Consider the following 13,259-nt stretch of genomic DNA (forward strand, 5'->3'; position numbering starts at 1 on the left):
TTCATGATCGTGTATCTTCTCAAGCACAAGAGCGAGATCTTCGAGATTGAAATCTATCGAAACATAGTCTTTGATGAAACCAGCATGATGAAGCCTGAACAAAACCGCTTAGAGCCACTCCCTTCACCCATCGAGAATCCAGCAAGCGAAGACTCATTCTGATCCTGTACGTGGATGACACCCTGACAGCCGGCAAACAATAATCAGAGGTTATCTAGATATAACCTAGCTTGGAACGTTTCAGCAAGAGCATCATCGAGATTTCGCAATCAGCTTTCTTTGCGACATATCTCGACTGAGAATCAGCCAGCTGATGCGTTAACGAAGGTGTTACCGAAGACGAGGCATGTGAAGTTGTTCGGCATTCTCAATTTACGAATTGAGGAGAGGTGTTGAGACTTACGATTTGCGGATCCTTCTAAAACTCCGTTTTCGCATCCGGATTGGCCCGTTTTATTTGAAAAAAAAAAACACTATATTTTATTAGAAAGTCTAAATTTGAACATTCGCACTGGTCGGTAGATTGATGAGAAAAATCTTACGTTTAAAAGATTTTTTTTTTCTTTTTTCAAAGGTAAACAGATAAACATCAAAATTTGCTACTTTTAGGGGATGAAAAGGGGGACCGGTCATTGCAAGTTGGATAAACCCTTAAGGAAGACCAGCCACATCGTGCATTTGAACACTTCAAAAAGCTTTTCACTTACGTCAGGGAATGACCGGTAAAAGATTCACATATTTCAATATCAGTTTAAAAAGCTGATGTTGTAAAGAAATTGAGGGCAATTCAACATGTATTTGGTTACCTCGATCCACAATAATGTTCCGCTTGGGCAAAAAATGCAAATTGACAGCCAAGTAAGAAAAACCATGATTCTGGTTAGCCATGCGGAATCACCAAGCTGTCACAAACGCAAGTGCTAATATATTGAAGGAAGACATTCAAAAAAGGTTTCCGTAAAATTGCAAGGACAAGGAAAGATTGATAATACTGCTGAGAAACGCCAAGTCTATTTTAAAAGGAGATGAACATGGCTCCTTTTAAAAATTCAGCGGTGGTAAAATATATCGTCTTTTCTGGTGGGGATTCTTTTCCATATCGCATACCATTTTAGCGATTATTGTATCACCAGACTTTTTTTTTATTTATGTATTGAACAGCTAAATCCATCATTAAAATTAACAGATAATTGCAATTGAGTTGAAACTAAGTTTATAACGCAATGTTCACAGTACGTCCGATAACAGTCTCTACTTACGTGTGTTTATTTTTAAAGGCACTGTTCCGGATGAAGCAACACCAGTAAAGATAGACAGTTTTCGGGTTAAAAGGGGCAAACATATTTTTGAAAAGCAATAATACAACGTACCTGTATTGAATCTGTAATCCTCGCTACCGCTATCGAGAGGATTCAGACATGGAATGGAGGTGTTCTGTTCGAAGCCCAACGACAGCGGCTGCTCGCTCTGGTCGCACTCGGAATCGTCGATCAGCTCCGACTCGTTGTCCTCGTTCAGGGTTTCGATGTCCCGCGCCGGATCCACCGGACCAAGAACTGTGGGGAGAGAAAAATCAAGTTCAATTTTTATTCCTTCAATTGTTTTAAGCTAATACTCACTAGGAGGTAAAAGATTGTTCTTCGGGTGCGATTCGTTGCTCTCGTTGCTGTGGAAGCTAGACGAGTCGGGCACTTCGCTGCCGGGGACCTCGGTGATGTTCGGAAGAGGATGATGACCGCGGCCTACCCAGTCGGAGCAATCCCAATGGTAGGCTCCGTGCGATAGTCCCGGGGATTCTTCGAAGCTGTGAGGTGGCTGCAGCATAGTAGGCGAGTGTGGCGGCATGTTGAGTAGCCGTCCAGGGAGGATTCCCGAGGCCTGCTGCTTCAACGAAGCCGATCGGTGGGAATCCAGCGACGAGATTGGGCTGATACGTTTCAAGTCGTTGTTGATCTTGTTGTCTGTGAATGTTTGCATTTGTATCTGGTCGGCCCATTTCTGCTTATGCATTGATTCTGTATCACTAGAGGTATTGCCGCTGTTGATGTTGACCATCTGTTGGTTTGGTCGACATGATGCTTTGCGGTATTCTGGAGGAACATTTTCCAGCTCATCTCCCGCAGAACCGTAGCTCCTTAACGTGTCCAGGTTGTTATACTGAAGCATTGCATTGCAGGCATAGGCGTGGTCGTTGTTGCTGCTCGGAGTGTATGAAACCGGTCTTTGTTGCATTTCTCGCTGGATTATTTCTAAGTTGCTCATTTTGGATGATCGTTTGTACTGCGAGTTATCGGAAACCGAGTTCAATACTGTTTTAGGATCGTTGTTTATTTTCTCGTGTCGATGTATCCTTCTTCGTCTCTTACAAGCGCAAGTTATTCCCCAAATCACAATACAAAGTATCAACAGGACAACAACTCCGACCGAGGATATGATTATCCATTCCTTTTGCGTTACATTGTTGAATGGGATTCGGAGTGGGAAAGTATTCATGGGATCACCACAGCTTATTCCAGTCATCTCCGGTGGACAAACACATCGGAAGCTTCCGGCCTCATTGATGCAAGTCGCTCCACTTCCACACGGTTGTTTCTCGCATTCATCAATATCAATCTCGCACGTCGTTCCCGTATATCCTCGGCACATACAAAGAGGTCCATCATCACCTTCTTCACAAACACCTCCGTTTCTGCAGGGATTTGGAATGCAGAACCTTCCATAGTCACATCGCTTTCCAGACATCCGAGCTGGACAATCGCATGTATAATTTCCGAAGCCAGCCTTTATACATTTGCCTCCATACAAACAGGGAGAGGAAGCACACGGATCCAGATCCTCTTTACAATACCGTCCAGAAAACCTTGAATGACATAGACATTCAAAGTTACCACCTCCAATATCTGTACAAGTGCCGCCATTCCAACAAGGCTGGGTTCCGCATACTCCCAATGGTACCAATATTTGCGACGCATCACAGCTGAATTCAACATTTGCAAATCGACGAAGACTTGCCACCGAACTAGCACCATTCATATGTAAAGGAACTGGGATCTTCGACAGCCTAATATCATCCATGCACCCTATATATCCACGTTGAATATCTTCAAACCCGAGCACCGTCGGATGTTGTTTAACCTCTGCTCCGAAGAAAATATCATCCGACTGAAGGTTCAATACGCCATTCACTCCTGGAGCATTGCCGCTAGCTACGTGCTTGTTATCCACAATGACCCGAGCGCTGTTGCCTTCTCTTTCCAGCCTTACTTCGTGCCACAATCCATCAGAAACAAATATCGACGTAACACTAACCATTCCTTCGCCTGAGCCCAAATCAAACCGGTACTGGATGACTCCATTAACAATTTCAAAAATGTTGTAATCAATTTTGCCCGCGGAATACATCAGATTTCCAGTCGGTTGAACAGTTCGTATTCGCAAGCTCAGCAATAACTGATCCTCCAAATTTTTCTTCGCTATCTCCTTCTCAATACGGTAATGTGCGTAGCTCTTGCCGCTAAACGAAACCGGATTGCGTGGCGTGTAACAGGTCTCGTCATTACACTTGCTTATGTCTCTATCGCACTTTGGTCCGGCAAATCCTTCCGGACACGTACAGTGATAACCTTGATCTGATGAATCCGGTACACAATTCTTATAATTTGGACAAGGCGACTTAGAGCACTCATTCACAGCGTGTTGGCATTTATCTCCTCCGTAGCCTTCCTTGCAACTACACTCCATTTTATGAATGTGTCTTGACGATACGAAACTAGTAACATCAGTTGAAATTGGATTCACAACCTTAGGATCCAGCACCAGTTTGTCTTCGCATTCCCCATGGATACAGTAATTAGGCAAACACTTCGATTTAACCACTTCATCTATTTGGAGCTTCGTTGCATCTTCAATCTCTTCCAGGTTGTCGTCGATGGCCTTGCGAATGTCGTACGCAGAGTAGAAACCAGACTGCCCCTTCCGAATAGTGAAAAGCACGTCCAGATCGTTCAAAGCTGCTCGTCGATGCCTCGGAACGCTCTCAGTGACGTTCAACAAACCCGTTTCACGTCTCAACCGATGATGGATCAAGTTAATGTCGTCGTTTGATTTTTGAACCGAGATTATGATAATGTCCTTGATTTTGCAACCCATGGAGTTTCGAACGGATCTAATGAAACCCTTCCGATGACTTAGGATAAACAATTCGGGGGTCACCTTCATGAATCTTATTACTATGGAGTTTGCCAACATTTCTTCCGTGATAAGTTCAACGGCTACCTTCACAATAGTGTACGACGAAAACTTGCCATCAGTGACCGTGACGTTTACTCTATAATCGCCAACATCCAACCGTGGGTATGCATACAACACTCCATCGTTTCGCGAAATGTTGAACAAATTACTTGGTGAGTACGTAACACCAGCCGTCGGTGCAAGTCCAAAGCTCAGTGTATCGTATTGATCTTGGTCAGCCGCGTGTATTTTTCCAACAACGCCACCCGGATACTCGTCCAAGAATGAATTGATCGATACATCCAACGGAGTAATTACCGGGGGGTACTGTGATTCCTCAATCACTTTCACCGAAACCCAGGTGTCAGAATACAACGGAGGAGTTCCATTATCGAACACTCGAATCTGTAGATGGTAGGAATCCTTAATCTTGCTGTTGAAACGAGCCGAAGTTCTGAGTATTCCATCCTGTTCGATTCGGAATGCGCCTCCATCGTTACCAGATCGTACATCAAATGTGTAGGGAGCGGCATTTGGAGCTGCGTCGGCATCGGTAACCTCGAACTTCAACAACGTAAAGCCAATTTGTTTGTCCTCTTGAACGACGGCAGTGTAGTTTTGCAGCGTAAACATCGGCGGATTGTCATTAGCATCGGAGATCTCTACATTGACCAGCACGTAAGCAGAAAGCGTTGGAAAGCCGTTGTCACTGGCTTGTACTTCCAGCACGTAGTTGGAGGTTGATTCGCGGTCGAGCGTTCCTGCTACTGAAATGTACCCAGTGTCTTCCTCGATAACAAATTGACCCATTCGATCACCTCTCACAATCTTATAACTTACTCGACCGTTATCCTCGGAATCCATATCATTGGCACGAACTTGTAGGATCTTATCCCCACGTTGAGCATCTTCCCGGATTCGAGCGGTGTAGGAGTTCTGCGTAAACTGCGGAGGGTTATCGTTGCTATCGGTTACAGAGATGTTCACGGTAGCCAAGTTGCTCAGAGGAGGAGTTCCTCCATCAACTGCTTGAATAGTGAGGAAGTAATCTTTAGCACGTTCGTAGTCCAAAGTATCAGCTAAGGAGAGCACCCCTGTTTTGTTGTTGATCACAAATTTGCGATGTTCATTACCACCAATGATGGAGTAGAATATTTCCGCATTTATTCCTGTGTCCTTCGAAGTAGCAAGCACCTTGAGAATCTCGGAACCAATAGAGTTGATTTCGGGCACCGAAGCGAAATAGTGCTTGGAAGTGAATTCCGGGGGATTGTCGTTGATGTCTTGTACGTTAACAATGAGGAAAGCCGAATTCGAGAGCGATGGTTTCCCTTGATCCGTTGCCCGTACTGTCAAATTGTAAACAGCCTTGACTTCTCGATCCAAGGGTTTAGCCAATGTGACGATTCCACTGTCCGTAGCAATTCGGAAATGATCCCGATACGAGTCGATGAATGAATACTTGATTTTCCGGTTAACACCAATATCTGAGTCAGTGGCATGGATTTTAGTTACCAATGTTCCAACTTCAGCATCTTCCGGAAGAGTAACGCTATAGGGGTTCATGGAAAAGTCCGGAGGGTTATCGTTCAAATCGGTAATGAGAATTTCAATCTGTGATGAGCACTCCCAACCGGGATGATCGCGGTCTTGAACGTGAGCCGTCAGATGGAATTTCGATTGAGCCTCTCGATTCAGTTGCCTAGCTGTTTTAAGCTGACCAGAATCTTTGTCCAGATTGAAATCCTCCGCACCATTACCCGTCAGATAGAATCTCAATCTACTGTTGGCTGGTTCGTCCACGTCGTTGGCTTGAACTTGCAGAACGAAAGTACCTGGGTGGATTCCTTCGCTTAGTTGTTCGCGATAGCGGTACTTCAAACAGTAAGGAGGGTTATCGTTGACGTCAAGAACCGTGATAGAGATATCAGCAGTAGAGGTGTATTTTCCATCGGTCACAATAACTCCGAGTTCATACTTCGAAATGCTTTCTCGATCCAAAGCCTTCACAACAAATACTTCTCCGGTGTTTTTGATTTGGAACTGTGATAGCGGATCCCCCGATATAATGTAATACTCTATCGGTGATTTCAGATCCACGTCTTTATCCGTGGTCGAGATTTGAAGTACCACAGTTCCTGGAAGAGCGTCTTCGTTGACACTAGCCTTATAGTGCGATTCTTTGAATACTGGAGGACAATCGTTGTAGTCTTTAAGTTTAATAATTACTGTAGTTCGTGTCGAGTGCTTCGGTTGACCATTGTCGGTAGCGATCACTTGGAATTTGTAGTCTTCTCGTTTTTCCTTATCTAAAGGTACCAGAGTTGTGATCCAACCGGTGTAAGCGTCAATGTCAAAGATATTTACGACATCTCCAACGTCAGCTGACAGTGAGTATCGGATATCGCCATTCGATCCGCTGTCCGAGTCACGAGCCGTAAGCTTCATGATTGAACTACCTTTTTCGATATTTTCCGCCAGGGTGAACAAGTATGGATTACTTTCGAACATTGGCGTGTTATCGTTCTCATCTTGCACGTGGAGATTGACTTCGGTGACTGCAGTCAGTGGCGGGCTGGAGTCCGTTTCGGCAAGAATTGCTATCAGATGAACGTCTCGCGTTTCTCTATCCAAAGTTTTCGCAAGCCGCAGTTCACCATCGTTGTTCATGGAAAACTGTGGCTCTTCCAGCTCGTCCGATAGGATGCGATACTTGGCAGTAACATTGCCGGACAGCTTTAGTCGGGTAATAACTGTTCCCGGGAGCGAATTTTCCGACAGGAAAAGTAATTTTTCCTTCTTTTCGAACACGGGAGGGTTGTCTGCTGAGCTCATGATGTAGATATCGATCGGGACGTCGGTGTAGAGTGAAGGTGTACCGCCATCGTTGGCTCGGATGAAGAATTGGAACAACTGAGCCTCTGTGAATGAGAAAGGTAAAAAGGAAAGTTATTAAACTGGGGTTCAGGTATTCTCGATATAACCTGTGTTATTGCGGAAGAAAGAAAATTTCGTTTATTTTAAAAATATGAACTGTTTGTATTGAAGAAACTAAGCGAAGGGACCTTGCCAACAACCTACTGCTCCCGATTTATGAAATTATTACGGAATCCGAAAAAAATGACCGACCTGGAACATTGGCGACGACCATTAGATTGAAAACAAGGACACGAATTTGAAATTGCAACTTAAACCCTTGCCCAACAAGGCAAGCTGGCTCAACTTGCTAGAGAAGCTAAACGCCTCAAACTTGAAATTCTGGGACTGAGCGAAGTCCGTTGGCTTAACACTGAAGAACACAAGACAAAGTTTGGGCAAGTCCTGCTTTATCCTGGCAATCAAGGAAAACACGCAACTCGGGAACGAGGAGTTAATTTCCTATTAAACCAGCAGGCCTATGCGACCCTCATTAGATGGGAACCGATAAATGAAAGAATAATCGTAGCTGGATTCAGAATACGGGTTAGAAACCTTACAATAGCCCAGTGTTATGCGCCAACTGACGTTGCCGATTTGCAGGAGAAAGAGCAGTTTCACAGTCAACTGAACAGCGTGGTTGAGAAAATTCCAAAGGGTGACATTCAAATCCACTCAGGTGACAGTGGCTCCGACAATCAGGACCTTGAGCGCATCATTAGGCTCTAGGATAGATGAGTGGAAACGGAAGGCTGTTGGTAAATATTTTTGGTAACAACAACATGGTGATCAGTGGATCGCTCTTCCCTCATTGAAATTAAAATTGATCACATCGCAGGCAGCAAATGGAAATGGAGTCTTTTTGATGTCCGCAGCGAAGCGCAGACATTGCATCTGTTTTTCACCCCGTCCCTAGCGAGAAACGACAGAGAGTTGCGCGTGTCCAACGGTGAGAGGAGAAAGTCGGTAGTCGAAACGACGTCCGCCGGTTTCAGAATCCAGAGGTGAAAAGGGCATACGTTGAACAACTTGAACCCCGAGCCTCGGAACTGCTTATAGACGGAACAGTCGAAGACCACTGGTGTGGAATCAAGAATGCCTTTATCACGACGAGCCATGGTATGCTCAGCTATGAAAAGACGAGGGCCACTCCAACTAAGGGATGTCTCCAAGGTGGGGTTCTATCACCGTTGTTGTGGTCACTGTAGGATTGTTCGATCTTCGGAAAAAGATCGATCTACAAGATCGATTCAGATGAACGGTTCAGGGATCGATCCATCTAAAAAATCGGAGCTTGAAGATCGATCTCCGATTAATCGATCTTTTCCTTTTGTAACAAGAGGAAACTGCTTTTTATTAAAAAATATTCAAAAAAGACACAAAATTTCAAATTTGTATAATCCTTCTACATATGGAAAGAATAAAATTTTAGGCGCTTTTATGTAAGGTGAACCGGAGTAAGTGTTTAAAATCAACACCAATCAAAATCCAAAAACCTCAGAACCGCTTTGATATTTTTGAGAAATGCACTGACAAGAAATATTCAAGAGATTAAAAGAAATCATTTCAAGGTATTTTTATTAAGATTGTCTTATGTATATTAGAGTTATCAAAAAAAATATGCACAAAAAATCAAAAAACAAATTAATTTATTTTTTGAAAAAAGTAATTTTTAGACAAATCGCTGCTACTTCTTAAGGTTAGCAAATTCTTGCAAATTTTTTATTCTAAATCAATCACAAACACCTTTCTGCACCCAATTCACAAGGTTTGGAAATAATTTGCAAAATTGTATTGAAATAAATTGAAAATTTCTAAAATTTTTTTTAACTGATCATGAATGCTAAATGAAAAAAAAATCGCCTCGACCAGGAATCGAACTCGAGTTTTCTGATTATCTCTCCGACACCTTACCAATAGGTAAATCGTCAGATGTAAATAAGTAAAGTGTATAATTCAGTTGACTTCATCAAATTAAATTCGCTGCGAGATTCTACGGCAGAAATTGATCATCTGGCCCCAATTGATGGTGCCTATGATGCCCCTACAATGACTGATTTTCAGATTTCGGCACAAAAATTTAAAATGCCTTTTTAAACGTTTATCTCTACTTTTTTCAAGTTTCATTCGGTTAGAAAATTTTTTAGTGTCTGAACACGAAACATGTATGTATAGCTGTTTTATATGGTTAATTAAGCGTCCTCTTTAATGTGGCCATTATGCTTTTATTTCTCCTAAATGAGAAAAAAAAAGATCGAAAGATCGAATCGAAAATAAACTGATCTAATCGATCTTTTTCTGGCCGAAGAATCGATCCAAAAAATCGAAAATCGGAGTTGAAAAGATCGATCCTCCAAGGATCGATCCAAGATCGACCAATCCTAGGTCACTGATCGTGGACGACCTCCTAAACAAACTTGTATCTATGGGATTCGAAGTTATTGGCTTTGCTGATGACGTAGTTATTATAGTTCGGGGAAAACATGAGAATGTGTTGTCTAATAGAATGCAATCTGCACTTAACTACGCACTATTCTGGTGCAGGGAAGAGGGACTGAACATTAACCCTTCCAAAACTACTGTGGTTGCATTCACTATGAGACGAAAAACTGCACTAAAACCTCTAACACTAGATGGGGAAGTGCTAAACTTCGAATCACAGGTGAAATATCTAGGAATCATACTAGACTCAAAACTATCATGGAACCCACAATTAGAGCATGTAATAGCCAAGGCTACAACAGCTCTATGGGCTTGCCTCAAAGGAGTAGGGAAAAAAATGAGGACTAAAGCCGAAAATCATCCATTGGATATTTACAGCTATAACAAGACCCAAAATCTCCTATGCCTCCTTAGTATGGTCGACCAAAACTGTGCAAGCTACGGCCCGGAAGAAACTAGCGAAGCTTCAAAGAATAGCAACGCTATCTATAACTGGCGCTATGCGAAGCACATCAGGCGAGGCTCTAAATGCTCTATTAAATATTCTGCCACTACATCAATTTATTGAGTTAGAGGCAGAACATAGTGCCTTGAGACTCTCAAAACTCACTTATTGTAAAGAATGATGACTGGATGGAGCCCGTTTTCAACCTAGACATACCATACAATGTAACTATCAACAATAGGGACGTATGGGAGTCAGGTGGTCCTGAGGTTCCTCCCGGATCGATTAAATTCTTTAATGATGGGTCAAAAATGGATAATAGAACTGGGGCAGGGGTGTTCGGACCTAGACTCAGGATCTCAATTCCTATGGGAAACTGGCCAACAGTATTCCAAGCAGAAGTTCAAGCAATTCTAGAATGCACTTTAGCCTGTTTGAAAAGAGGATACAGGTACACAAGTATCTATATATTTTCTGACAGCCAGGCCGCTCTCCGGGCACTAAGTACGTTCACATGTTACTCCAAGCTAGTATGGGAGTGTATTGTTGCACTAATAAACCTGGCCATACGGAACAGAGTATTTTCATTCTGGGTTCCAGGCCACTGCGGTATCCTAGGGAACGAAGAAGCAGCTAGCTAGGGAAGGATCTCAGGGCCTGTTAATTGGACCAGAACTCTTCTGCGGAGTATCGAGGAGTGCCTTAAATATGGAACTCAAGAACTGGGAAAACACCACTATTGGCTCCAACTGGAGAACAGCAGAGGGAGCAGTTCAGGCGAAAAGATTCATTGAACCAAGCGCACGACTCTCCAAAAACATGTTGAACTTAAATAAGCACGAGTTAAGTACTTACACAGGTCTCTTGACCGGACATTGTCCAAAAAAACAACATCTCAAACGGATAAACATTATTCAAAACGACGACTGTCGGTTCTGCGGGCTCGAAAAAGAAACTGCAGAGCATCTTCTATGCAACTGCTGCGCCCTCCTTAATAGGAGAGAGCGTGCTCTTGGGGCAAAGTTAATAAGCGCACAAGACATATGGTTGCATATCAGCCCTAAGAAGGTTATATCATACATCTTTGATATCATACCCGATTAAGATAAAATGCTTAGTCAGCAATCAACTGTCACTTCAACCCATAGTGCAGATGAGCATGATAGCATACAGTAACGCGGGGTAATTACCACAATAGATCAACTACTGGTCGCAGTGGGCTCTCCCCTACAAGGAAAAAAATGGTACGCTCGGTAAAGTCTGTGGAAGAAGTGAATGGATGTCGGATGAAACCTGGAGGATGGTCGATGATCGAAGAAAGGCGAAAGTCGGAATTGAGCAGGTATGTGTCGGGTCAGCCAAAGCAGCCGCCCGTTTACGATATGCGGAGCTGGAAAAGCCAGTTAAACGAGCTTGTATTTAGACGAGACAAGAGAACCTGGACTAATTCCCTAGCCGAAGAGGGAGGAAGAGTCGCTGCCATTGGAGATATCCGATTACCTACTACCTATATGAAATTTCTCACCGCCTAAGTGGTACAAGGACAAATTCAAGAATGCCGCTAAAAGACCGATCAGGTCAGCTGTTGACATATCAGTTCAAGCGTTGGACTGAGCATTTTGAACAACTTTTCCGTGTTACGAATTGTGATGGCCATCAGAAACCGCAGCTCGAAGCGCCAACAGTAAGTCGCATTAATGGAAGCGCCCTCGCCGGCTGTAATAGAAGCGGCAATCAAAGACATGAAGTCCAACAAAGCGCCTGGAATCGATTGCATTTCTGCTGAGATGCTCAAAGTCGATCCTGCCTTGTCAGCACAAATGTTGCACCGTCTTTTTGGTGACATCTGGAGTACTGCAACATTCCCGGCCGACTGGGTATCCTAGTAAAGGTCCCGAAGAAAGGAGACCTGACAGAGTACGATAACTGGCGAAGCATAACGATGATCTGTACAACCCTCAAAGTACTCTGCAAATTGGTACTGAACAGGATCCAGGAAAAAATGGACCCTACACTCCGATGCTGGATTCCGATCCTGATGATCATGTGTGGATCACATTACAACGCTACGAATAATACTTGAACAAATCAACGAATTCCAGAGGACTCTCTTCTGCTAGTGTTCGTTAATTTCGAAAAAGCATTCGACCGACTTATCCATGAAAACAACAAGTCCCAGAGAAACTTGTCCATATCATCGAAGCTCCGTACGAGGCATTTCCGTGCAAGGTTTTGCACGATGGTGTCTTGTCCGATTAAATCCCGGAAACTGCTGGAGTGAGAAAAGGATGTATTTTATCACCGCTGCTTTTGCTCATCGTAATGGATGAGATCTTGACTGGATAAATGGAATTTAGAACTATTGAAACTTACGGGTTTTTCAGGCGTCCAGACCAGCAGCAGACTTCTGCTGCCACGAGCAGAGCTAAAACATTGTTTGTTTTGGTTCCTCTTGCTATGTTCAATTCGCAATCGAGAACAATAGATCAACGATTGCTTATGTCAGGTGATGATGATAAACACGGTACAAATGTTCACCATCACACTGTTAAGCGAGACTACTCAAATTGAGTTCGTGGTAACACAACGGTGTTGCCAGATATTCTGGGTAAGAGTATCAAAGTACTCATTGAGAAATTTGTACTTTCCCGGTTAGGGAATATAATAAGTGGAGAGTGCGACAATAGGAATCGCTAATGAAATGTGTAATTATGTAATGACTAGACTGACGAAATATGAATGAAGATAATTCTATTCCACCACTGAAACCTGCTTTTAATTCCGCATTTCAACGAGAACAAACCGAGGATTGCTTGAAATCGTTTGACTATGGAGCAGCCAAATGACCTTGACCTGGCTGACGATATTGTCTTGCTCGCCCAAAGTCAACAAGACATGCAGAGCAAACTCGACGACCTCACCGAAAGCTCCAAGGCAGCAGGTCTCAAAATCAATGTCGGAAATACCAAGTGGATGGAAATCAACACAGAAAAGCAAATTTCGTGGTAGCTGGACAACAGGTTGAGACAGTGGAGTGCTTCCAGTATCTTGGTAGCCAGATTACGCCTGATGGTGGTACCAAGAAGGACATCGAAACCCGGATCAGAAAAGTCTGATTTGAGTTTGCGAGTCGCTCCGAAACATCTATCGGTCACGCCAGATCTCTCTACGAACGAAAATTCGAATCTTAAACTCAAGCGTCAAATCCGTATTGTTGTATGGGTGT

The 13,259-nt window shown here is 43.4% G+C and overlaps 1 protein-coding gene across 4 annotated transcripts in view; it reads right to left on the minus strand.

Moving 5' to 3' along the window:
- The window catches only part of LOC129745917 (fat-like cadherin-related tumor suppressor homolog), a 740,130-nt gene that overhangs the window by 7,451 nt on the left and 719,420 nt on the right, over positions 1 to 13,259 (minus strand). For 3 of the 4 annotated variants that reach the window (XM_055739309.1, XM_055739308.1, XM_055739306.1), the window contains 3 exons: positions 1,620 to 7,151; positions 1,371 to 1,556; positions 1,260 to 1,280 (listed from right to left, as the gene is read on the minus strand). In XM_055739309.1, coding sequence (XP_055595284.1) covers positions 1,260 to 1,280; positions 1,371 to 1,556; positions 1,620 to 7,151 — 5,739 coding nt within the window. The remainder of the gene's footprint in view (positions 1 to 1,259; positions 1,281 to 1,370; positions 1,557 to 1,619; positions 7,152 to 13,259) is intronic. The other variant, XM_055739307.1, reaches the window with a different exon arrangement.

This window comes from Uranotaenia lowii, chromosome 2 (assembly GCF_029784155.1).
Source record: "Uranotaenia lowii strain MFRU-FL chromosome 2, ASM2978415v1, whole genome shotgun sequence".
In the NCBI taxonomy this organism is placed as follows: Eukaryota; Metazoa; Arthropoda; class Insecta; order Diptera; family Culicidae; genus Uranotaenia; species Uranotaenia lowii.